Genomic DNA, 25,082 nt, shown 5'->3' with positions numbered 1-25,082 from the left:
AAGGGGTTTTAAACGGACATTGAGAGGCACAAAACCAACATGAACACGGCTACTCTATCACTAGCACTTACTCTGAGGAGGTCGCTAACTGTGTGTATAGACATCCTAAAGTATAACTGCCTAATCTGACTAAACACAGTACATGTACAGACCTCCTCCTCTTAATCGATCTAAAAAAGAAAAAAAAAATCCCTGAGAAGGTGAATGTAGAGAGACTTGTCGACTATCCTGCTTTGTGGTCTCTTTACGAGGCCACACATAGAGGAAGGCGGTCGTGGTCGTACAGGTCTACAGATTAGCTTCAGTTCACTACCATAGCTGCTGAGCTCAACCTTGACAACACTGCATCTGTACAGTCAGAGTAGCAAGCTGTAAAAAAGGGGAACTGAACCATTTTGCTGCTTTTAAAAGCCAAACAGTAAGATTGAAATTCATTTCTGCAAGCGTCACCATTTGCATTAAAACCCAATGGAACGGCTCCAAAACCAGTTAAATCTGCTTTTATGTGGTAAAAGTCAGATTACTTTTGTACGCAAACTAGTTGTTTTATAATTGAAAATGCATAAAAAATGTTTGTTACTCTGACAAACATCATACGCCACTTTATGACCATTAAATACCCCCCTGGCCACTTACTTGCTATTTAAGGGTCACTTTGGTTTTGTCAGGGCAACAATGGCTTTTTCTGTGCTCAAAAACAAGGGCAGCTGCACAAAATGCAGAAAAGGTTAAGAATTTAACTTATTTTTTTCTTTTTCAATAACATAATGATTGTTGAAAATAGCTTGAAGAAATTTTTAGCAACATATCAAAAAGAAGAGACAGGAGGCTAAAAAATAGTCCTTCATTTCACAAACTGAGTGTTATCAGAGTAACAAAATTGCTGCCATTCTTCCTGATTTATTCATAAATACCAGAGGCAGCTCAGTGAAGCATTACTGTACAAATACGCATGAGGTTGCATTGCAGAACTATTTTTGGTGACAATCGTGTCATTGGCAAAGGACCAATCCAAATAACTGGAATCAGGCCTTTCAGTCCCTCCCAGGTTGATAAAATCCAGCATCTAGATATGCAGGCTAATTCTACAAGCATTTGGGAACAGATGGGCTGTTCTCTGGAGTTCAGTAAATCCCAACATGGTAGTCTAATTGGATGTGCAATTAGGGCTTTAGTGAAATTTCCTCACTTCGCGACAGTCAGAAGTCAACTGCTAGTGGGAATATAACATGGCTGAAGTGATTAGAATTGAGGTCCACTACTTTCTGCAAAGCTGCAGCATTCGCACTCCACGTGGCCTTTGGATTGGCTCAAGAAGATCATGGACCAACAGCTGCATCCAAACTTGGTCTACATCCAAGTGCAAAGCAAAGAGTCGTGTCAGTGGGTGGATGACATCTGTGGCTTTTTGGATGCTGTGTAAATGTCCATTTACAGTTTCCAACGAAAAATGTCTCCCAATACATTTTGGAGAGTTTTAGGCTAGCTTAGGGGGGAATAGTTTGGAGATGGTCTCTTCCTCTTCCAAAACAACTAAGTTTCAGTCAACTAGGCAAGGTCCATAAAGACATAAATGAGTGAGGATTTTATGAAAGAACTTGATTTGAGTCCTGACACTAACCCAACAGAACACCAAGAAGAAGTAGTGGAGATCTTGGGCCAGGCCTTTTTGTCCAACATCGGTGTTTGATCTCCCTTTTGCACTTTTGAAAGAATGGTTAAAGCGACATTCTCTCACCTAACGTTTTACCTGCCTGAGCTGGAGTGATATGAACCCACGTTCTTGTTTCGTGGAGTGTTTTAGTTGTGATCTTTTCACACACAAACTACCCCAGATATAAAAATCTCACCACTGCTTAGAGGAATTTTTTTCCCCCGCTAGATTCCAAAGATACAATAATCCAAAAGAAAATGTGCCAAAAAAAAAAAAAAAAAAAAAAAAAAAAAATATATATATATATATATATATATATATATATATATATATATATATATATATATATATATATATAATTTTTTTATCTGAAAACCTTCATGGGTAATGAACTGCACTCTAAAGAAACAAAAATTACAAAACCTGGGAGCCAAGGTGGTTTGTTTACAGGATCCTACCAAAAACTGTAACTAGGGAGGTCCCAGACAAATCTGTGCCCCATCTTTGATGCCACCCTGGGCAACCACCTAGATCCTCCATATTGAAAATACCACTAAACATTACTTGTCCTTCTTTTTATAAAACATGTTGCTAATTACTTGTATGAATTTCTGGTTTTAGTTCAGTTTTGGAACATTCTGCACAGCAGCCCAAGTTTTTATCGTTTGTTTCCTTTTTCCTTTTCTGTCAAAGGGTTTAACAACAACTCCACATACAAATGAATAAGACCAACAGCAAACTAAATTTCAATAGAAGTTTGGATGAGAAACAGCAGTATAATGGTTTCAGTTCTTGTCGTTAAACTTTTTTTTTTTTTTAAGAGTTTAATGGGGTGAATACAAACTGTGTGTAATCATGCTGCAGTTTTATGTGTCTGCACAGAGAGAGGTAATGGCGTGGAGCTAAAAGTAAAGCATCAATGCCCTGTTGTGTAAATAACCTAAGCTGCGGTGTGTGAAGGTAATCTAGTCTCCATGACTGTGTTTCATGCCAACATGTCTGAGGATGTATGCGCTACATGTCTGCATATGAACAGTGAAGGTAAAATGCATTTTTTTTTTCCATCAGTATAAGAAGACCTGCAGCGACTGACCTTACTTCCAGAGTCCTTGGTTCCACATTCACCCTTATCGTACCACCATTTGTTTTTCAGCTTGTCTAAGATGCCTTGTTCACTGAGTTTCAATACTGCAAGGTTTACAGGAGTTCTTCACGTGGGAAATAACATAAATAACATTGTAATATGTTATTTTATGTTATTCAACTTCTTTAAACTACTTTATACTGTACAAAGCGATAGAGTAGGGTCCTGGCCAACATGTCACAGATAGCAAGCAGCACTACATCGTATAGCAATAAAAGACTTTCACCATCCATGGCTAAACCTAGCATGCCAGACCCCACCTGTATCGCTTTGAGTAATCGGCACACACTGATCACAAGAACAGAAGAGATTAAAACTGTGCAGAATAAAGCAGCTGCTGCGTAGCTTTCAAAGAATGAAGGAGAAACAGAGGCAATGATTGCTGAGAGCACTTCTTTTTTTGGCTGTTTGGTAGCCTTTTGTTGGCGTTTGGCAAAGTGGATCTAACAGGAACCCTTTCCTGACTAACAGACGATTAACAGCAGTCCGATAATTACATAAACACCGACTGAGGTTAATGTCTCGCAGATTGACCTGTTTAAAAGGGCGAGCGGCCCCCAAAGGAGTTCTACAAATTTGGGTTTTTTTTTTTTTTGCTCTTCTGACCGAATTGTCTGCCGCTGCGCAACGTTCAGAGACGCCGACGACGCGAAGCTCTACGCTGAAGGCCGATGTCAGACGTCAACTTGTTCTGCGAGACATTATGCTCGAGTTTCAACTGCTCCATTTCCAAGCTTATTTCCTCTCAGAAAAGGTTCCGGTGTCTATAATCTCAAATCAAATATATTGTATTCACCACTGTGTTTCTGCAGTCGAACAGAGAGAGCCCGTTTTGTAAAGGAAATTGAAGGGGGGAAGGGAGGGTCGGCGTTTCGTCCTGGTTTCCAGTCAGAAGAAAGAAAAGTTAATCTATGACAATTTTGTTGGGGCATATTTTCACAGCAGCAGACAGAATTTAAAGTACAAAGTGAAATATTAATCTCAGCTCTTCACATGTTATTCAAAGTAAGAGGAGTTTTTAGGTTGTCTTTAATTTAATGAGTTATCTGAATCAAGAAATTTGTATGTAAGACTGTAAGTACTGCAGTTTGTAGCCGAAGACATTTTTGGATTATGAGTCATTAAAATGTACTTAAACAAGGATTCCTGCAAAGCTTTGAAAAATCTGCCAAATATGTAGTTTGAATATACATTTTCATATTTATTACAGCTCTATTCTTTTCAATTTCCCCATCCAGTTCTCTCCATACAAAACCATTTTCTACCCACGTACATCATCACTGGATATCAGTTTATGCCTTTAAATAGTTTTAAATTTAGATTAAATAGGGACATAAATAATGCCACAAGTATAATTTAATTGAACATTGTGTTCTCAAAATTTCATATTACACCACCCGGGCTTCCAATGATTATTAGCCAGTTGAGGTTTATTAAAAATGACAGACTGGAAACTCTGATCAAACCAAAACACGTCTGAGCCACTTCTTGCTGGGAGGCATCATCTGACGGACTCACATAACTACATTTCCTGTGAGTAGACCGCCAGCAGATTATAAAACACTGCTATAAATCATCAGGTATCAAAGTTGGCATTAAGCACGCCCCCCAAAAAAATAAATCGTAAGAACCGATTCAAGATCGGCACAGCGGACAGCTTCTTCAAGTTTGATACAAAATGACCCAATTTACAGTATGACAATATGAAATGGCAAAGGGAAGAAATGAGAAGAATTATCAGATTTTCCATGAGTTAAAATGTCTTTTGAAAATACACATCAGTTGGATCAATTTATTTTAGACTGAACCAGATCAGCAAAATGACCCAAAATAGCCATTTTTAACAGGGAAATTTGTATAAGTGTATTTAAGGGAAGCATTAAAAAAACATCTCAGCAGCTGTCAGTTATTGGTATACTCTACAACATTTTTACATTTACTTTTTTACAACATTCCTCTTTCTGATTTTCATACTCCGGTTAATGGATTCAGTTTAAGCTTTGACTGATGAAACTTTTTAAGACATCACTGTGCCGTCTGCTATGTCACTGTGTACCTTACACAAAATATATATTATTATAATTATTGGTATAATTAGAATTAATTAACCTAATTATGGCTATAAAAGTCTTTAAAAAAGTATCATTTTGCACCCCCCTGATCAATTTTAATGCATTCAAAACCCTGTATCATATTCTTTACTTTGGGAACATTTTATAATAAAAAACATGTCTATTAATTCTAAATATAAAAGTTTTACTTTACTGATGAGTCTGCAAACAGATTCCAGGTTCAACTAATAAAGAAAACCATTAGAAGAGAAAATATGACAAACACCTGTGCAAAATATCATGATGGGGGGGAACGCAATATTTTTATGTTACCGTTTTTATGTGAAGGCTGTATTTCCTTTGTCTTTTTTTTATTTTATTTTGAGGATGGCTGGATTACATCATATCAAATCTAAGAGCCAAAAAGAGCACATTTGTTGCTCTGTGTTTTGCACAGGAGTTTGATTTGATGCAAGAATGTCAAATCATGACTTTACCTTCCAGTCTGTCTGCAAAACAGGAACCCGGGACGGGGGAGAATGGAGTCCGAAAACACTTAAGATCACTCGCACAAACACAAAACAGCTCATGCAGACAAAACGACGACTCAAAATCACAAACCATGAGGACGAATGAGCACACAGGAGAGTACGGGACATGTTTCAAAAATCATTCGTTTTAAAGATGGACAGAAACAGGATTTTAAGCGTTCTGTCTGCATTCCGCTTTTTCCCTCGCATCGTTTTTGGGTTTGCTTTGGCGTCAGTGGTTGTTACATACAATATATTTTCCTTTCCTTCCTACACAACACGCATGCTTTTCTGAAAGCGAAATAAGGAAGCGGAAACGTGGCAGTCGCGTGTGGTACTGTTTGACTGATCGTCTCGTCTCCTTCCAACCATGCCTGAAAAGCGCTGAGCCGAGCAAGAGGAGGAAGGCGTCTTTGCGTTATTCTCTGGTTGCTTCCACGCCCTGCTCACTCAGAAATGGATATCGACAGAAAATGACAGCAAAGTCGCCCTGCTCTCCTCTTTGATGGTACTGCTGTCGTGATGCAAGCTGGAGAGCAGACATGAACTCAGAGGTACCACAGTATGGCGTCTGAAACAGGAGGGCGGGGGGCGTTTCATATCGCCAAAATGACTCTGATGTAGGAAAAGAGCTGAGGTGCTCTGCAGGGCCGAGCTCATGTACGGCATCATGCTACTAAATCTAAGAAATGCTCGCAGCATGACAAATGAAAAAAGAAAAAAAAGAAAAAGTTCACAAAAATAGAAGTTCATCTTTAACATTAAATGTCAGAAGAAAATGTGAAATTTAAATTATAGGAGTTATTTGCTCATTTCGACATTTATTGGTACATCTCAGTGAATTAGAGGATCATGAAAAAGTTAATTGATAATGTAAAAAAAAATAAAAAATTTGCTATTATGTAAGACATAATAGCTCTACAAAATATTTTACAACGGAAATGTCAGCCTACTAAAAAGTGTGTCCCACAGAAGAGGTGTCCAAAGTGTGGCTCGGGGGCCGTTTGTGGCCCTTGAGATTATTTCGTTTGACCCCTGATCACACGGAAAGAATGGTACAAATTTGGCGGAAAGAAACAGAAAACAATTAATGTCCAAACAAATTCAACCATGTTCAATGTTCAATAAGGCAACATTCTGAAGTCCTATTTATGTTTTGGATATTTAATGATGCACAGATTTCATTTTAAAAAATTACATTTTAGCAAGTAAAATAAAGAAAAAGCACAGACTTTTTCTTTTTTTATCTATTTTTTGGCCCACCAGTAGATTAAATTTGTCAGTTTTGTCCCCAATGGTAAAAAGTCTGGACATGCCCATCCTACAGTATAAGCACCAAATTCTTGATCTGAGATCCTTTAGCATGAATTGCTGCATCAGAGTGATGCTGCCAGTCAGTCTGTGGCTCTGCTGACGAGTTAATATTGGTCATCAGCTCATCTGCATTGTTGGGTTTGGTGTCTCTCATCTTCCTCTCAGCAATACATCTTAGTTTCTCTGTGGGGTTCAGGTCAGAAGACATGGTAGGTCAGTCATGCTCAGTGATATCATGGCCATCAAACAAGGTTTCAGTTGTGAGAAGCTGCTCTAAAACGTCCTGTGCTGAATTTGGACTTGATGAAAACCCAGTGGACGACCACCAGCAGATGGCGTGGTTTCTCCACATCATCACCGACTGTGGAAACTAGAATCAGGTCCTTATGTCTCCTTAGTTGGTTTAAGAGTCTGCTAACATCGTCTCTGGTTCAAAAGTGGCATTTTGTTGAAAATATTTTTGTGGCACTACTGGCATTTATTCAAAGTAATACAGACAATAAACAGGCACAGAGAGAAAGTGGCAAGATGGAACATCAAGAATAAAAACCACAATAAGAGTGAAGATCTGACACATCTTAAAACCATCTCCCAAACTCATGAATGGATTTTGTTTCACAACCTGCTAAAGGCTTGTTTGTTGCCACATTTTTTTCTTCCACACAATTTTCAATAGCCATGCTGGGACCCTGTGATTGTTTTCTAGTTCTTAAAAGGTTCATTTTTCATCAGTTCTATGTAATATTCAGATCAAAATGAACAGGAATAAATATCTGAAATATATACAGTAATTCTGTGCATAGCAAATTTAACAAGCATTATGATTTCACTTTTTGATTTAAGTTAGTGAATTAATAACGTTATCAATGATTCTCTGATTCATTAAGATGTACCAGTGTCACAAAAAAACTCAACTTAAAACGAGTCATGTGTCATTTTGGGCTTTTTGCCGGATGGGATAAGTTAGCAAAGGTTGTATAGTCTCAGTTTTCTGTTGCTTACCATATTTGGAGACAACATCTTACTGACAAGAGGATAATCAAATCAAATCCCTTCATACCCCTCTGGTAGTTCTCTTTACTACAGCGGGTTTTTACCAGGTGAAGGTGGCCATGGAACGACTTTTACTGGTCTTCAGACCAAGCAAAAGGTGGGAAAATGTTAGAGGAAATAAAAAAATAAAATAAAATAAAGACAAAAATAAAGTTTGTCCTGTTAGTTGTCACTCTGTCATTAGAATTCTCACGTTTGCCTGAGATGCTTAGTCCCCTCAAGACAACGCTGTTTCCCGTGCCTGCCCTAAACTCTGAGGCGGCAGATCGGAGAGTGGATTCCTACCGGCGTTCATCACATAGAGACATGTGATTGGCCTGTGGGTATAAAAAACGGAGGAAAACGTCGTTTCTGCCTTTCATAACCACAGGTCAAGCTGCTACTCAGTCACAAACACTGCATATAGTACTTTTACATCACAGAACTTCAGGTTTTCTCACATACTTTTTTTTCCCCTCCTCCATTAGCCAAGTAAAGGGTTCCCACGTGATCACAGCTGTAGATTAAAGTATGACTAAAACAACCTTTTTAGGCTGTTTTTTGTTTTTCTTTTTTAAATCAGTTACACTTCAGCGGGCGCTTGGCCCCTGATTCTGCAGTCAGTGACGACAGCCTTGCCGATTACTCTGTTCTAGGATACCCGATTTTGGTGACATCGAGGCTGACCTTAGAGTCACCTCCCCCGCTGCCGCACTCTCCCTTGTCGTACCACCATTTGTTTTTCAATTTGTCCAAGAGGCCTTGCTCATTCAGTTTTAACACTGCCAGGTTAACAGCATTTCTTGAAACGATAAAACATAGCTTGTAAGAAAATGAACAGGTCCGTGAGAAATCTAATATGAAATAATTAGTAGGAAATAGTGATCAATATCAATGGTTCAGAAGGGTAGCACGGGAGGGACAAATTGGTAAAAGAGTTCCACAGGAGTGGAGGGGTAAAAAGCACTTTTACAGCAAAACGAAATGTTAAATATTAGAGAGGTGGCATGGAGGGTTACATTGCTTGTAACTGAAGTGTGCGGGATGGGGACATTCTGTCATTGTTGAAGTAAGTATTAAAAAAAACATCCAGCATGCAGCTTAACATTCATCACAACTGACAGACCAGCATGTAAAACTAGCAAAAATGACTCAGGAATAAATCAGAGTTAAAGTAAGGGTGATGCAAAAAATAAATAAATAAATAAATAAATAAAAAAAATAGGAGCACCACAGACAACAAGGAGGAGGAGAGCTTGTAGGAGAAACTGAAAGAACAATCAAGAGGAGGTGGAGTTGCACACTGACATCCAAGTGGAGACACAGAAAGTGAGTCATATACCATAACGTTGCGGAACAAAACAATAAAAACGACACAGTCAAACCAGAAACATAGGACAAGACAATAAATGTGTTGATTCAATTCAGATAACCCATAATACTGTTCACCTAGAGATGCACTTGGAAACAAAATAGAAGAATTAAGGAGTGAAGGAAGAAGAGTATGACAAAAGGAAACATCAGGGTAGGTGGAATACTATAACAACAAAGAGGATATTGTTATATTATCCCACCCACCTTAATGCTGAGCTTTTAGGTGTGGCCACACCGTAGCCCTTAGAGTCGAGGTTGCCGCCCACTTTCATGGTGTCGCAGGGCTTCCGCTGCTCTATGTACTCGTTCATTGTGGATTCGAGCAGAAAGGCAAACTTGCCCTTCGACTTCCGGACCCGGGAGACCCCATCCGGTGTCGTCTTGACAAACACGGTGGGTTCGGCCGATTTCATGTACGACCACATTTTCTCATAAACGGCTATTTTGGAGCGCTGCATTCAAAGGAAGAAGGAGAGAAGAGAGGGGAGGTTTAGTTGACGTCAGGCATGAAAACTGTCACACAAATCTGCTGGAGACAAGAGCTGTCATTCAAAGTTATCACAAAAATATAGGAACTATTTATAGAAGGGATAACTTAACCTAAGTAGAGCATTTTTAAAAAAAAGTCTGTTTACATAATGGATTAAGTCATTTTTGCCGTGCTGCTAACGGTGCTAACGCTGTTAGCACGGTAGCACCAACCGTAGCTAATGGTTGGTAACACCGTTGCTTAGCAGCAAGAGGGTCTTGGGTTCAAGATTAGCACCGACCATCGCTGCTAATCTTTGGTGGCATCGTTGCTCAGCAACAAGAGGGTCCTGGGTTCAAATGACAGCTTTGGGCATTCACATTCATGTTCTCCTCATGCAAGTGTTTGTTCTCTGGGTTTGCACTCGATTTCTTTACACTGTCCGAAAACATGCATGTTGGATTAATTGGTCAGTCTAAAATGCCCTTAGCGGAGAAAGTGTGGTTGTTTGTCCGGTGTCTCTCTGTTGTCCTCTTTTGGATTGGCGATCAGTCACTGCAGCTCAGAACAGACTGTGCTTTGATTTTTGCGGCTAGTCGTGATCCTTGTAAAACTGCTTATAGAACCTCAATAACCAGCTTTAATATACGATAAATGCTGGTAAAAATCTGTTACTACTGCTGGAGTCTGGTTTACGGTTCCCAACACTATTGCATATCTTCACGAGAATATGGTACAGCTTGACTTCTGGAAATTTGCTGTGGAAGTTTATAGAGTTACAGCAGTGTGGTAAAATTCTATCTTTAACTGAGGAAGCATAGGGGTAATTTATATTTTATTTGAACTCTTTCACTAGAGCGTCCATAGCTGCTTCACATAGCTTAGAGTCTCATGAAGTAAACCTTGAACTAATAGCAATCATGTCTATCTGAGGAATGTTAGTATCAGTAGTTAAACAGAAATGAATTTGGACTGTGGAAGGTCGAAACGTGATAAATCCAGCAAATACTTTCACAAAACACATAAACTTTAATGCTTACCAATATATGAACATGAAATCAATCATGTTTTTTGTCTTATTTTGGTTCTGCAAGTGTTATTTATTTTTTTAATTTCAAAAGGCAGAAATTTGGGTTATGCAAAGAAATTGTAAAAAAATAAAAAATAAAAAATCCCACGGAGAAAGAAAATCTAACCTTCTATGAATCTGATGGGTTTGATCCATGCACAGCCCTTAATGTCACCTTTCCGAGGTTCTGACTCCCCACTTAGCACTCAGGCTCATGTACCATCAGTTTTCTATTTACTTCTCAGAGCGTAATTCTGAAAGTCCATGCTAGTAATTACAAGCAGCTCTGAACCAAAGTGAAAGTAAGTGCTGCTGCTCCTCATGACCCGGCTGAGGGCACCGGCATCACAGCAGGTTTTCTAAATCATTAACACCATGCCATGATATCATGGATCGGGTCAAAGCCAGACGAGCAACGCGCTTGAACATTTCTGCATACATCAGCCTGACGGTTATTGCTCTCTCTCTTTTACATCAGAGGATTCACCGTTTGAATGCAAAGCACACGGCAGAGATATAGTGGGCTTTTTGCCAGCAGCCTGAAGTCGGACAATCTGGCAGCTCAGCAGAAGTAAACTCCAGACCCTGTTTAGTATCAATATTAATGGGCAGATGAGCCCTCCCCCGTCTCAGTTTATGCTCCGCCAGCAGGTGACAGCTGGTGACACAATCATTCCATTTTCATGTATTTTTTTTAAAGCCAATTATTCATAACGTCCTTGTCTGAGGAGAATTTTTCATGTGCCTGCACAGTGCGTGAGAAGTTTTTATATTTTAACACAGCGCATTCATCTTGTTCTAAAGTGCAGCTTAAAATGCAGCGTGAACATGTACACTTATCCATAGTAGATATCCAACAAAACATCCTTATGAACATTTTTATAGTGTGTGATGGCAATAAACAATTTATATATATATACACACACACACACATACAGTCGGTTACATCAGAGTCGATATAAAAAGCATGGGATTGGATAAAGACGCTGCCATATGGTTCATGTTTTTCATCATGAAGCATGATGAAAAACGTCATGGCTCATGATCGTTTTTCATCATGAACTGGTTTTCATGATTGTTTTTCTGGCCATCTTGTATCTGACCCTGACAAATCTGACATTCTTTACCAAGTGATGACGAATGGTAAGATTTACTAAATTTATCTCAGTAACTCGTTTCAATTGGCAACATTAATTACATAGATTAACTGTACACAGATTGATGTTTTCAAGTGTTTTTTTTCCCATCGATTGTGACTGCACTATGCAAGCCGACGTTCAAGTAGTTTATTTGTCCAACATCATTGTGAATTTCAACCACTCAGAGCTGAGTTTCCTCCTAACTGATAAAAGACATGAGCATGTCTGGTGCAAGATCAGTCTGGGTCAACTTTACATCGTTTACCAATTATAAAGTAAGGTGTGGATTTTTGGTTTCAATAGAAAATGACGACAGAAAGTGCTGTGCAAAAGTTTATAGAACTTGTTGGGAACGTTATAATCTTAGTAATATTTAGGTATTTTCCAAGTACATGGTGCCATTTTATACCACGATGATGTTACCCTCAGTTGTTATAAAAATAATTGTCGCTTAAAAGCTCAGTTTAAAAGAAATCTGGTTTCTGATTCCTTGAAATTGTACCTCTTATCTCTTTAAGAACCTACTATCCTTTCTGACACTCTCCCTTCAACATGTCATTACTACATTGTTTCTCCCTGCCATTAATAAATGCATTTAAGAGCGGTGTAGTTAATAGGATGAACTCAGCAGTCTCAGCTCAGCTGCTGCCACTAGTCTGAAGGAGCTTTGGGAAAATAGGCGGGAGATTTAAGGATTTCTTAAAACATGCACGAATGAGTCAAAGCAAAGCTCCAGGTATGTGTTTTATGAGGGAATGATAAAACATTATCAAGCTTCTGCAAGTTGATTTTTCATAATACCGCCTCTTTAAACTCCTGACAATTACTCAACTCAGACCTATTTTGATAACAACAACATATTATTGAATCCATGCCAAATGTTAAGTCGAATCTAAACCCCCAACGTTTCTGTTGTTTCCAGCACTGTTTTCTAAGGGCAGTCTGTCTTTTAACACGTTTGACCCCTCCACTCTGAGACTGACAGCTTCACCTCTGTGGCCCAGTCAGCTGCCAGCTGGAGCTGCTACAGACGTGCACAGCACAACCCCGATGACACTCAGTACGCTGCTAAAAATGGCCAGCGAGAGGCTGATCGCCGGTCACTGGGGAGCACGAGTACACAGCTGTCTACAATAGAGGAGAAAATAAAGAGGCTGCTTTAAACTGGGCTAGCGTGACCTTCTGTTCTTGAATCTAGGCACCAAGAGGAAGGAGATGCAACACAGAGTTAACGTAAGCTTGAGTCCTCTCATATTTTAACATATGACGGCAATATGACGGCATGTTTTTTATTTTATTTTTTTCGCTAACCAGAGGGTCTCGTATATTTGCTAGCTCATTTGAAGCGTTTAATGGAGCAGGAACCACGTCCCGATTTCATCCAGGTTGCGGGCATGAGTCAGCCCGACGCCTCACCTCGTAGGTCAAAGCAAATGAAAACATCCGGGCGAGCTGACAAACCATGGCAGCTCAGTGTTGTGCACGGCAAAAATAAATAATTCATCAGACATGTAATGGATTGTGGGCTCGGGCAAGTAAGTGAATCATTCTTGACATATGCACGATTTCAGTTCAGTGGAGTGTGCATGTAAACACACCTCACATGACAATAATGGCTGATGACAGGGCCCGGCCACAGTGTGAAAACAGCAGTTCTCGTTCTGCGGTGCATAAAGATGGAACTGCTTGTCAGGAGCAGGATGGTCATCTGTGTGGAAAACCGCGAGACTCCTCGAGCTGTCAGACTCTGAACAACCGCTGAGAAATTTCCTCGCAGCCGCCGTTTTTCGCAGAGACAAAGCGACTGACAAATATTTCCAATTAATAACTGACTGAACCTCAACGTGGGATCTGACAAACTGCTGACGGCCTCTGGCAAAGGCAAAATTTACGTCTACATCTAGCCGACTGTTCAGGAAACGAACTGCAGCTCCTTAGATGGTTTGTCAGCAGATGACAGAGATGAGAGTGATTCACGGCGCCGTGTATGTTTGTCACGCTACCCAAACAAAACCAGAGACGACAGCCCAAACAAAGCCGCCACGCTTTTACTGAAGTTAAATATTTATCTGGTAGCAACCACTAGCGACATGCACGTTAATTATGAATTAGAACTCATTTACTGCGTGTACACGGTCGGAGAAAACAAATAACTACAGTAGGTAAATTATAGTTTATGTAACGCATGTTGTGTTGATTTTGTCATTGTTATGCAAGATCAGGTTCTGCCATTTATGATTCCAAACAGGCGTTGAAATAATCGCCTTTGCCGTTTTGAAAAACCGATGTCACGGTATGCAATTCCTGTCCGTGTTTCTATTCATTTGGAAAATTGAATAGAAAATTTCATTTGGAAAATTTCACTGTGGAGTTTTCAACAGTGTCACAGAGGATGAAAGGTCACACATTACATGTAGTTTAAAGAAGATACGACATGTAAAAAGTTGAAACCTCCACAGAGCCTAAAAATGACAACTTCAAAGCTTCATAAAACCCTGTGGTTTAAAAAAAAAAAAAATCCCCTTTAAAGACCGTGGCGAAAAGTTAAAGTCACAGTGAAATTACCATGTTAGTTACTTCCATTTATTAAGCACCCAGAGCCCTGTGATTCATCTGTATTAATGCAAGCATCTTCCTTGATAATTAGCATGAAACTTCATAGCTGCTATCAGTCATGAAACTTTTGATCTCTTAAATTCAAAAACTGTTTCTTAAAACGTCGATTTTCCCAGTCTGGCGGAAAAACCAACTGGCTCTTCTCGTTCCAGACAAAGTCACAACATGTCTGTCAATTATCCGCTCATGAGGACCTTTAATAACCCACGTCTGCCAAACAGAGCCTTGATTAGAGCATTTCCTGATTTCAGCTGCTGCCTCTTGAGCTGATTTCAATGGGATGAGTCACTAAGAAGCCTCTAAAACATTTCATTTCCAACTGTGAGGAAAGTTCCAACAAAAACAAACAAACAAAAGCGATTTACAGACTAAAACACGTGTCAGTAATGTATAGCATGCAATTTTTTTATCCAATTTGTTTCAGGAAATACAAGACACACTACTTTTTTCTATTTCTACGACATTTTTGGTTTTTCATCTTCAATTTTCTTGTGATTATTCTTTTGTTTGAAAAATATTCAAATTAAAAAATAATCCTTGGCACAGATTCTACACTAATACACTTTGAGCTAAAACCTTCAGTTGTCGCTCTTACTGTTTGTTTGGAGTAGTTGTTGAGCTGAAAGGTGAACTTCTATCCCAGTCTTGAGGCAAACCTTCCTACATCATGATACTGCCACCACTTTGCTTCACTTTTGAGAGGGTGTTTGTGCCCCGATTAATGCTCTCCCCTCACAGGAAATGGACGGTTTGGTGTGTTTTTTAGTCTTTGTGATGCTCTTTGATTTAATTATCACATAAAAAAATAAAATAAAATAAAAAACGCTGTTAGAAATGTTTGGTTATTGACATAAAATGTACATAAAATGAATCTAAATACAGCTATTTTATGGTTTGTGGTTAGAACTTGGCATGTAAGGCATTAAAAATGCTTTCATCTTTTATTTTCAGAATGGAATATAATCATCCTAAATCCCCCTAATCAGATTTTAATTGGATATTGTTTTCCACTGAATCAATTTATTAGTACTTTTGAATCACTGCATAAGGGAGGTTCTAAGTTACACTTTCTTGTGCACAATTATTAAAAAAAATAATAATTAAAAAAATGCTTCAGGCCATTTCTTCAGAACTTGGCTAACTTTGGCACTTAAATTCATCCTGCTTGAATGCCTTCATTAAATGCGTTGAGTCACAGTGATCTTACAAGTAGTCACCTCCCTACCAACTCATTTCCTCCCTAAGAGGAGCCCATTTAACAAAAAATGATAATAATAATAATAAACGCACTCTCTCTTGGAGAGTTTTTGTCCATTTTATTATTCCAAAGCTGGCTGTGTATTAAAATAAAAAGTCGTCTCCACACAGCAGCAGACAATGAAACCCAACAGACAGAAACCTCCTGCAATCCTGCTGTTTGGATCTCAGGAGAGGAGATTGGAAGATGTGATTCTTTTTTTTTTTATAGCTCCCAGTGGACTGATGCAAGCGATGCAAAATGCCCTCCAGATTGCTCCCAGTGTCTGAAGGAGAGCTTGGTTTTTATATTTATCAAATGTCGCAGTCTCACTCGGAGCAATCGCACCACGAGAACGACAAGGGCTAAAAATAGAAACGGCTCTAAGCTGGACTCTGGATGTGACTGTCATTTCTATTTCCTAGGAACATGGCGTCATCTGTGAGAATGCACTTTTGCGAAAAGAAGCCTGCAGATTACAGTCTTATTTTTGAGTTGTTCAAACTTTGTTTTCATCAGAAGGAGCGACTCTGATGGGACTGAGACATCTCAGTTTAAACCCTTCTCTGTGTAGTTTTTTTTTTTTTCCCAAAATGACACAACTTTCTAAAGTATGAACTGCAGTTACACTGCAAATCTTACCGAGTAATTTTTGTTTAATTTCTACTGCAAACATCTTAGTTCACAAAACTTTCAAAATCCCTTTCAGCAAAATATAGGGGCTTGTTTTAAGTCAATAAAGTCTCACTGGCATATTTTTCCCACTTAAAACAAGACACATTTCCCAAACTATAAGTGGAAAAAAACTACATCTTTAAAAGTCAACATTATGGAATTATTGATTTAAAATAAGCTCTTTTCTTACTGAAAACTTAGTTTCAAGTTAGTTTTTGTCTTTTTTTTTCTTAAGGCATTTCCACTAGGAACTAGATAAAAACAATTCTTAGTAAGATTTTGTATTTTTGCATATTCTATTTCCATCTGTGCTCTGTCTTGAAAAAATATTCAAGACCCTAATTTAATTACTTTCGTGCAATTTAATCTCAGTTTAAATGAATCTGCTCTGTGACGTCATTAGAGGACATCAGTGATGAGAAGATGGATGGTGAAACATACGAAGCAATCCAAAAAGAAACTCCGTTAGAGGCTGCAAATGACTTGACCTCAACATACAGTCAGAGCTGCAAAGGAAGAGTTTGAATCAAAGCACATCCAAATTCAAAAAGACTTTCAGGATCCCAAAGGAAAAGTTGAAACAAATATTAATTCAAATTCTTCAAAGAGTTATTCTAAACGGTGATGGCTGTTGGCAGGAGAGATCTCCAGTAGCGGCCTGTGTTACAGTGAATTTGAAGAAGCCTCTGACTGAAGACACTCTGTTTTCCCAAGACATTCTCATGAAGAGGATGGCCAGAGTTGTCCAGAAATTTCTTGATTTTATTAGGAAACCTTTAGTGAATCATCATCTCCAAGTCCAGACGTAAGTCAAACAAAGAATCTGTGGCAAGAGTCGAAAACTGACATCCACAGAGATTCTCTCTACAAACTGAATGAGCATGAGCTATTTTGTCAAGAAAATAACCATACATTTCAGTATCTAAATGAGCAAAGCATGTCCTGAAAGACTGCAACTCCTCAAAAAGGTAGCTGACAAGTGACAAAATATGAAAAAGTTGTATGACTACCTTTACAAGTTGCTGTACGTCTGAGGTGGGTTTAATAACTATATTTGCATTTCAGCAGCACTCCAGAGAAATGTAAAATAGAAATGAGTGTGCATATTAGTGGGAAAGCTAATCAAACTTTGGTTTATGACTCCACAGACAGGCTCATGAGGGAGCATAATTGTCCCAGATTCATGGCAGAAATAATCCTATTGTACGGGGAAAAAAAAAAAATTTATTTGAAGAAACCAAAGTTAATCTTGTGAATAAAATGCATTGTGGACACGCCGTTCGCAGGTCTTCTCTCCTAAACTTTGTATCATCATTTAGTTGCATGTTAACGACAGCAGGACCGAGGTTCAGCTCCGTGAAAATCATCTGAGCCTTTCATACCAAAGCAAGTCGCTGAATAAGACAAATGCTTGTAATTTTTACTTCAACTGTTTTCTCCTTTAGTAAAGTGTAATTTTACTTCATAAAACCCCATTTATGATGAAGTGAACTAATCAGGTGAAACTGTAGTAAAACTTTCTTTGGCTTCTGGACTTTCAAAGTGCTGTATGAAGTAAAAGAAAAAATGCAGTTCTAGGCATTTTTATTGATTATACTTCAATCCGTTACGTGGCAGGTAATAAATCAAAACCTAAAGGAACGCTCAAGAGACTCTGAGCTTCTGGCACGCACCGGGTTGGACCGGGCCCATCTATACGCAGCGTGGGGATTACCAGCTGAGACACTCACCCTAAAGAACTCCTTAGTTGAGCCAGAGTCTAGTGTGCCGTAGGCGATCTCCGTCTGCTTGGCCAGATCCTCTGCACTCTCGATGGGAGAGACCATCCTCTCCACGGTGAGAAAGGCAGCCAGGTTGGCCGTGTAGGAAGAGATGATGATGAGGGTGAAGAACCACCACACTCCCCCGACAATACGGCCCGACAGAGACCTGGGATGAGGAGGAGGAGGAAGAGAAGCAGACGTGAGAGCAGAGTGCTCAGATCTACATGAGGAGGAGGAAGGGATCACTTCCCATTGTGTCCGATAGATCAGAACTGACTCAATCCGTAAACAACTGAACAATAAAACCACATTTTCTCTCTGGTGGCCTATGCAGATATTAATAACACGCTAACAGTCAGCTGAATACCGCTGCCTGGACAGATGATTCTTTTGTTGAGAGCAATATCAAGTCTCATTAACTCAATGTGACTGTGTCTCAACGTAGTTTTCAAAGGTGTGAAACGCCCCGAGACGGCGCAGATGACCGGACTTCAGCCGAGGGAAGTTCTTTCACTAGATGTGACATTTGAAAACAGAATAAAACGAGTAAGACCTCAACCTGGTGAAACACTACCTTTATGTATGAAACCTACTGAGGCCCAGTCTACACATCGCCGGCTTGGTTTGTTATTTATGAACGACTAAAGAACAAAACTGGTCAAATATTAAATACAAATATTAAGACCTTGCTTTACGCTGACTGCATTCACAACGTAGCACAATGATGACTCTACTGCTTAAATACATTTTTAATGATTGCCCACGGTAGGGAAGTTAGAAAAAAAATACCTTGAAGGTCGTCCTCATTTCTTCTATCACTTCTCTGACAGAGAAATTGGACATTCAAATCGGAGCGTTTCTGATTAGCATTTTTGTTCAAACGTCTAAGTTTGTTTCACTCAGTTGCTTTTAAACAAAAAAAAGTGTAAAATATTTTTTAAAACTGCGAAGATTTTTTTGTGACAAAGAAGCTGAACTTTCTGAACTTATTGGACGTTTTAGCTTAAAATATCTCTACATCAAGGAAAAATACTATGTAAAAGCCAATGTGCATAGAGAGAACTTTAAGACAGTTTGTCACATATTTGTAAGAACAAAAACAAACATGGAACAATTTGATTATTTGATAATTGCACAAAGTTGCAGAATCAACATCTGTCTTTACAGAACACATGACCTCCGCCAAGAATATATACATAATTCATAAGGTAATATGAAAATATCTGATAAACCTGGTTATTTGCTGTTTAAAATGATTTAGAAAGAAGCAAAATATGTTAAATCCTTCTTCTAGAATCTTCTAGAAGAGATAGATGGGTGGAAATGTGGAGGGACTGGATGAAAATGCAGCACATGATGTCTTTTAATGCAACATTGAGGGGGGGCGGGGGGTTTCACACAAAATACTTCATATGCGCCAAGATGATGACCGTAAAATGAGAAATGCAGCAAAAACACGGTAGCCCTCCAAGAATCGTGAGGAATTCAAGCTGTTATCTGGGATGAATCGCAATGACCTCAGTGCATTTTACAGCCCTCAGCATGGTGGATATAAGTTATTTTGTGGATGGAGGTCATCACTGACGGCATGCAGATCCAAAACAAATGAGTGAACAGAGGAGGAAGGCTTCTTTCTCTGAGAAATGGGAGAAAGGAGCAATGGAGTGAAGCATGAGGTTAAGTGGACAGGAGAAACAGCAACGCTCAAAATAACCCATATGCACCGCTGCAGGATGGAAATGCATGTACGGGACTATAAAATGCAACGAGATGATGTGACATGAAAAGGGCATCTGAGAAGTGGTGGAGACACAACAACCAACCTTGGTGAGATATCGCATCCTTGCTGCATGAAGGCGCCCAGGGAGAACCACAGGCTATTAAAAATCCCAAAGTCATTTGGAGGGTCAGGGGGGCTCTGAGGGTCTTTGGCCTCATCGTTCTCATCCAAGTGCCACTCATAGGGGCTGAAACGGCTCACCAGGAAGAGCACCACGCTCACGCCGATATAGGCAAACACTATGCACATCCAAATCTCATAGGCCAGTGGGTCCAGGAAGGAAAACACTCCTGGCTTGGACTTTTGAGGCTTCTTAATCATAATAGAGATTCCCAAGCTCATGAAGGGTTTAGAGAAGTCTATCACCTCCTCCCGTACCAACGTAATGGTGAGAGGAGCCACGGCTATGTCAGCTCTCTGTAAACATGGAAGCAGGAACATCAGGAGGGAGTTAGACTTGCAGGAGAAGCCATAAAAAACAAAAATCAAGCAGGGCTTTAAATATTAATCACTTAAAGGAAATATCGATTAAACACAAAACCAAACCAACGCAGCTTTACAATGCATTCACGGAGTAAAAAGCGTGGATCTGCAGAAATGCAGCAATTAAGTATATATTGAATAACAGATATGTTAAAAAGCCGGTGGGAGCAAATCTGCCATTTGGAAATGAGTCACTCAGCGTTTGTGTTGGTTAATGTCTTTGTCTCAATCCAAATTTCTGTCGTGAATCAAAGCGAGAGTCGGAAAACAGAGGAAGGGGGAGCTGATGCAAGCAGTTCATAAATCCAGAACCTGCCTTGAAAGATCCTCCGCGAAGCCTCACAGACATGCAATTAGTATTAGAGACCGCACTGACAAATGCTGAACATTAAGTCAGTCAAAAGCTGCTTTCCATTGGTTAATCATCAGCTGTGTAGCTGATAAACAGCAACAAAACGTACTGATGATACAGAGGTGGTCTCATAGCCATTTCAATTACAACAGAGGGGCATCTCTGTCGATCTAAATGACTAAAAACGGACACTGACATAACTGCAGACGCTCGAGAGCCAGACCAGAAATTCTGCAGTGACACAGTTTGCATGCACATCTTTTTCACAATCTGCTTTTCTGAGTTGGATTTCCAACATTAGTCATTCTGAGGTCTCATAAAAGATGCATATCATCTTTTTAGAGCCACTTCAATTGTAAGTTATTCCTGAGCCGCACGATAAGAACCGCGCAGTAGATTTCAGGGCTCAGAGTTCAAAAAGGTTTTACGTAGAAGTCACTCACTTGTAGACAAAATGAATGTACTTCTACTGACCTTCTCATGGAATGTGTTAACGTTATTGAATTTGTTAGCATACCAACGCCACATCTTCGCTCACCATAAAACTGACCATCAGACATAATAGTGGAGGAAGTGGATAAAGTATCACGTTTCGTCATAAACATAATTAATATTACGATGCCAAGCGCACTTTGTTATGTGATAGAGTACGGAACAGTTCCAATCTTCATTTTCGGGTCATGAAAGCTTGATTGAAAGTCAGCGTTACACTCCTGAGGATAAAACTGGACTACTTGAACTGTTCAGCATTTTTCTATAAAAAGGAATTCTCATGCAACACAAAAATATTGACATCCCAGCACACACTTCAGTGCTTTCGTGTGCACAGACCGATATTAAGTAAGTATTGCATAAATCTGTACTGGATTATTTCCATGGCTTTGAAAGGCTTTTCATTTATACTTTGTTTTACAAATAAAAATCTGTCCTACTAACGACCTGATGATTAGATCCAGGCGTGTTGAAGCCACGGCACATCTGAAGGTTGCAGGATACCGACCCTTAAAACTGGAGTTCAACATCCCTGGTGAATCAAGTTTTGGAAAGTTTGTGCTCTTTCTATTTTCAGCTGATGGATTGAACGGTGCTCTGTCAGATGTTCTAAGTTTGGGACTTAACAATGCTTTAAACTTCTCAACTTTATCCCTCAGCCATCTGCTCTGTTCCTGTGTCAATACAGCTGGATATATACTGAGAAACAAAAAAATATGGACTATCAACTTATAAGGTGACTTCTGAATATGTCTGATTACACTTGAGTTTAATTAGGAATACTAATTATATATTATTATATAAAAATTATTTTATGTTCTGTCAAATACAATTCAAATTCAATAAATTGTTCAATGGGTATGAAGACCTTTGCAAAGCACTATGACAAAATCGCATGTTGTTTTTCAGCATTGTAATCGTTTGGTTTGGTTTCAATTTACTGACTTGTGGAATTTCTCTTTTAAAAACCAATAAATGAGGCAGGCAGACACTCACCCCATACACCAGTTCACCCACCATCCCGTTCCACGTCTTGGTGTCCGGGTCTCTGGCTCCGTATTTTCCATCTGGCACTATCGACAGCTTATATTTTATCCCCACATGCTTTGCAATTTCAGAAGCTAAATCGACACAGTAGCCTTCATATCTGTCATTGCCGTCCATCTGCATATAGTTTTTCTTGTACATCACATACGGCGCTTCCTGTTAATTAGACATAGTTTTGAGTTCACGGTGAAAGCAACAGCACATCCACAGCGGCCAGAGTTCATGGGTTACACAAGGCCTAAATCGGTAAATAAGCATGCATGCATGCAAGGCGAAAACCAAAAAAAACAATTGTGGGACACATTAAAAAGAAGGTTCAAGCACCTCTCAAGCATGCTACAGGGGGACAGGACATGAATGAGCGAGCAGGATGAGGGAATAGGTTGTTGACCTTGGTCATGCTATCTAAATGTGTGGAAATGCTTATTGGACAAAGGGTTGCATGTAGATTGTAGGACGAGCTGAATGGAGCACGTTTCCAGTTCATAAAGTAACCGTCAGTGACATCCGAGACATTAAAGTCATTTAAACTCATATAAAATGTGTTTGCTCGAGTAACCACTGGTAGCCACATCAGAGTATCTCCACCACAGTATTCTAAGAGAAGTAATTGTCTGTCTGCTTGTTGTCTAAATTACATAGTTTGAAAGATACACAAACCCTCTGCTTGTAAAATTCAAAGAAAACATCAAATTGTAAAACATGTTAGCCATTAAAGATGAATCAATGTCACCTTGAGGTATTAATCAACAGGGATTTACTGTATCACATGGCATGTACATGTTTTTCAGAGGTTATTTGACCCAAGAGATCGGCTATCATGTTCCACATCTGCTGATGTGGAACAGTTTTGCACGACACGTGCTTATAAAGCAACATGAAAGAGTTATCTTTCATCCAATATGTCATTCTTTAATGTTATGAAGAGTTGAACGTGAAGTCAATGAGATGACTGTGATGTGTCTAAAATAACAGCTGTCTCTGTTTAAACCAAAAGCATGCCTGACAGACAGTAACGCGATGGCACTACACTACTACTTCTCCTCTCTCTCTCTCACTCTGAATAGCACTTCCACTCTAGCTGAGATGACAATGAGTTTTCAGAGGCTGAAATGGGAATGTGTGACTATTACATTCTGAATTTGCCTAATATGCAGACATAATAGACAAAGTCAGAAGGAACGAGAAAGCCATGGTTTTAAATGTACGATAAGGAGCACCTTATCGTACATTTAAAAATGGCTAATGATTTCTAACCTGAAGCTAAAGTCGCTAGCGCTATGTCTTGTCCTGACCCTGGCCTGTTTAAAAAACCTAACCCTCCCTTACCTACTGATCATTTTAACTCTATGTAAACCACCATCACTGACAAATTACTTAATGAGGCGGAAAGATTTTTACTTACGTACGCACTGAATGTGAATAAGATGATGTCTATCTTTATAGTTAGTCTTTACCAAAGCCGTTATTGTGATGTCACTACTACAACAGCCCACTGTAATATAAAAAAACCAAAATGCTTTGGCACCCACACGGATACAGTTGAAACACTCTTTGTGAGTCGACTGTTTCAACATGTAGTGAGTGGATGGAAAGCAACTGAAAAGTAAAATAATTCTACCCTCCCAGGACAGATTGCAACAATGGACACCTTGACCTTGAGTGGCAGAAATCTTATGGTGAAACACTTAGAACCTGCTTTGAGAGTGAGTACCATAATAGTAGTGACCACAATTGTTCGGTTTTCCACAGAAGAGGATTCGTTGGTGACCTGCTGATCCATAATATATACAAATTTTTCGTACTCATTCCAGTAGCCGATCTGAAAAAGTGACAGAGGGTTCACAGTTATCACAGGAAGTGGAAAGCACATTCTGCAGTGGACTGGTCAGGATGATCCAAGGTTTTAGAAAGTTATTTTTAAAAATTATAAACGCTTTTTGCACCCGTGTTACTTTAAATAGCAGAATGACAAAAAAAATAAAATAAAATTGTATGAAACATATTGCTGTTTATATTTCTGCTCATGTCAACTATAAATATTTATATCATAATTATTGTTACATTACTTTAATAGCATTTGGAATAAGCTAACTGTTGTGTTTCAGTCAATTGTTTTAATACATATTTTTAATTCGAGGTCAAAATTGTTCAAAAAGCATATTTTCAAACAATTGTTTATTATTCCGACGTGCTGTTCAAGGTAAAAACAGTGAATTTCAGTAAAAGCGACACCTGTGTAACATGAGTATCAAACTTTAAAAAGCCAGGTGAAATTAATATACACAGACTTGTAGGTAAATAAATAATTATAATTAAAGTCACTAATGACTCTGTGTGACTCTGTGGAAACTGGTATTATAAAGGTTCTCACGCCTGCTTGGACGGTAGCGCCACCAAGCATGTAAAGTGTCGTTCCGCTCCGTGTGTACAGCTGGAGACAGTTTGGTTTTCCTTGATTTATGATTTAATAAAAAGCTTGTAGCTGCACTCCTCACTTCACCTGGGCTACACTTCAGCAGAGTAGGAGTAATCTATTCCTGGCTCAGCAAATGTTCTCTTACATAACAAGAAACCAGCACCACTAAAGCAACCAAACATGAATAAAATTAATACCAGTGACAAAAAAACCCAAGATATATATATATTATATATATATAATGACTGCACTTGCTATACAAGGCATTTGTATATACATGTATGTATATACAAATGCCTTGTATAGCAAGTGCAGTCATTCTGTTTTACTTTAACGTTATCATGCGACAGAAAGCATCATTGGACATAAAAATGGCCTTGTTCCGTCTTACCCTGAGATGATTCCGGTAGCTGCATTGTTTATTTCAGCCACACAGATTTCT

General features: G+C 39.1%; 1 protein-coding gene across 9 annotated transcripts in view; it reads right to left on the bottom strand.

Moving 5' to 3' along the window:
• The window catches only part of gria3a (glutamate receptor, ionotropic, AMPA 3a), a 97,883-nt gene that overhangs the window by 2,554 nt on the left and 70,247 nt on the right, over nucleotides 1-25,082 (bottom strand). For 3 of the 9 annotated variants that reach the window (XM_008427597.3, XM_017308550.2, XM_008427593.3), the window contains 6 exons: nucleotides 23,936-24,043; nucleotides 22,171-22,377; nucleotides 19,891-20,264; nucleotides 18,035-18,233; nucleotides 9,304-9,551; nucleotides 8,413-8,527 (listed from right to left, as the gene is read on the bottom strand). In XM_008427597.3, coding sequence (XP_008425819.1) covers nucleotides 8,413-8,527; nucleotides 9,304-9,551; nucleotides 18,035-18,233; nucleotides 19,891-20,264; nucleotides 22,171-22,377; nucleotides 23,936-24,043 — 1,251 coding nt within the window. Of the gene's footprint in view, nucleotides 1-2,743; nucleotides 2,863-8,386; nucleotides 8,528-9,303; nucleotides 9,552-18,034; nucleotides 18,234-19,890; nucleotides 20,265-22,170; nucleotides 22,378-23,935; nucleotides 24,044-25,082 lie in introns of those variants that run through there. The other 6 variants (XR_014090819.1, XM_081615377.1, XM_008427596.3 and 3 more) reach the window with 6 other exon arrangements.

The sequence above is a fragment of the Poecilia reticulata genome, chromosome 14 (assembly GCF_904066995.2).
Source record: "Poecilia reticulata chromosome 14, P_reticulata-male-v2, whole genome shotgun sequence".
NCBI lineage: Eukaryota > Metazoa > Chordata > Actinopteri > Cyprinodontiformes > Poeciliidae > Poecilia > Poecilia reticulata.
This window is presented reverse-complemented; position numbering and strand designations above follow the sequence as displayed.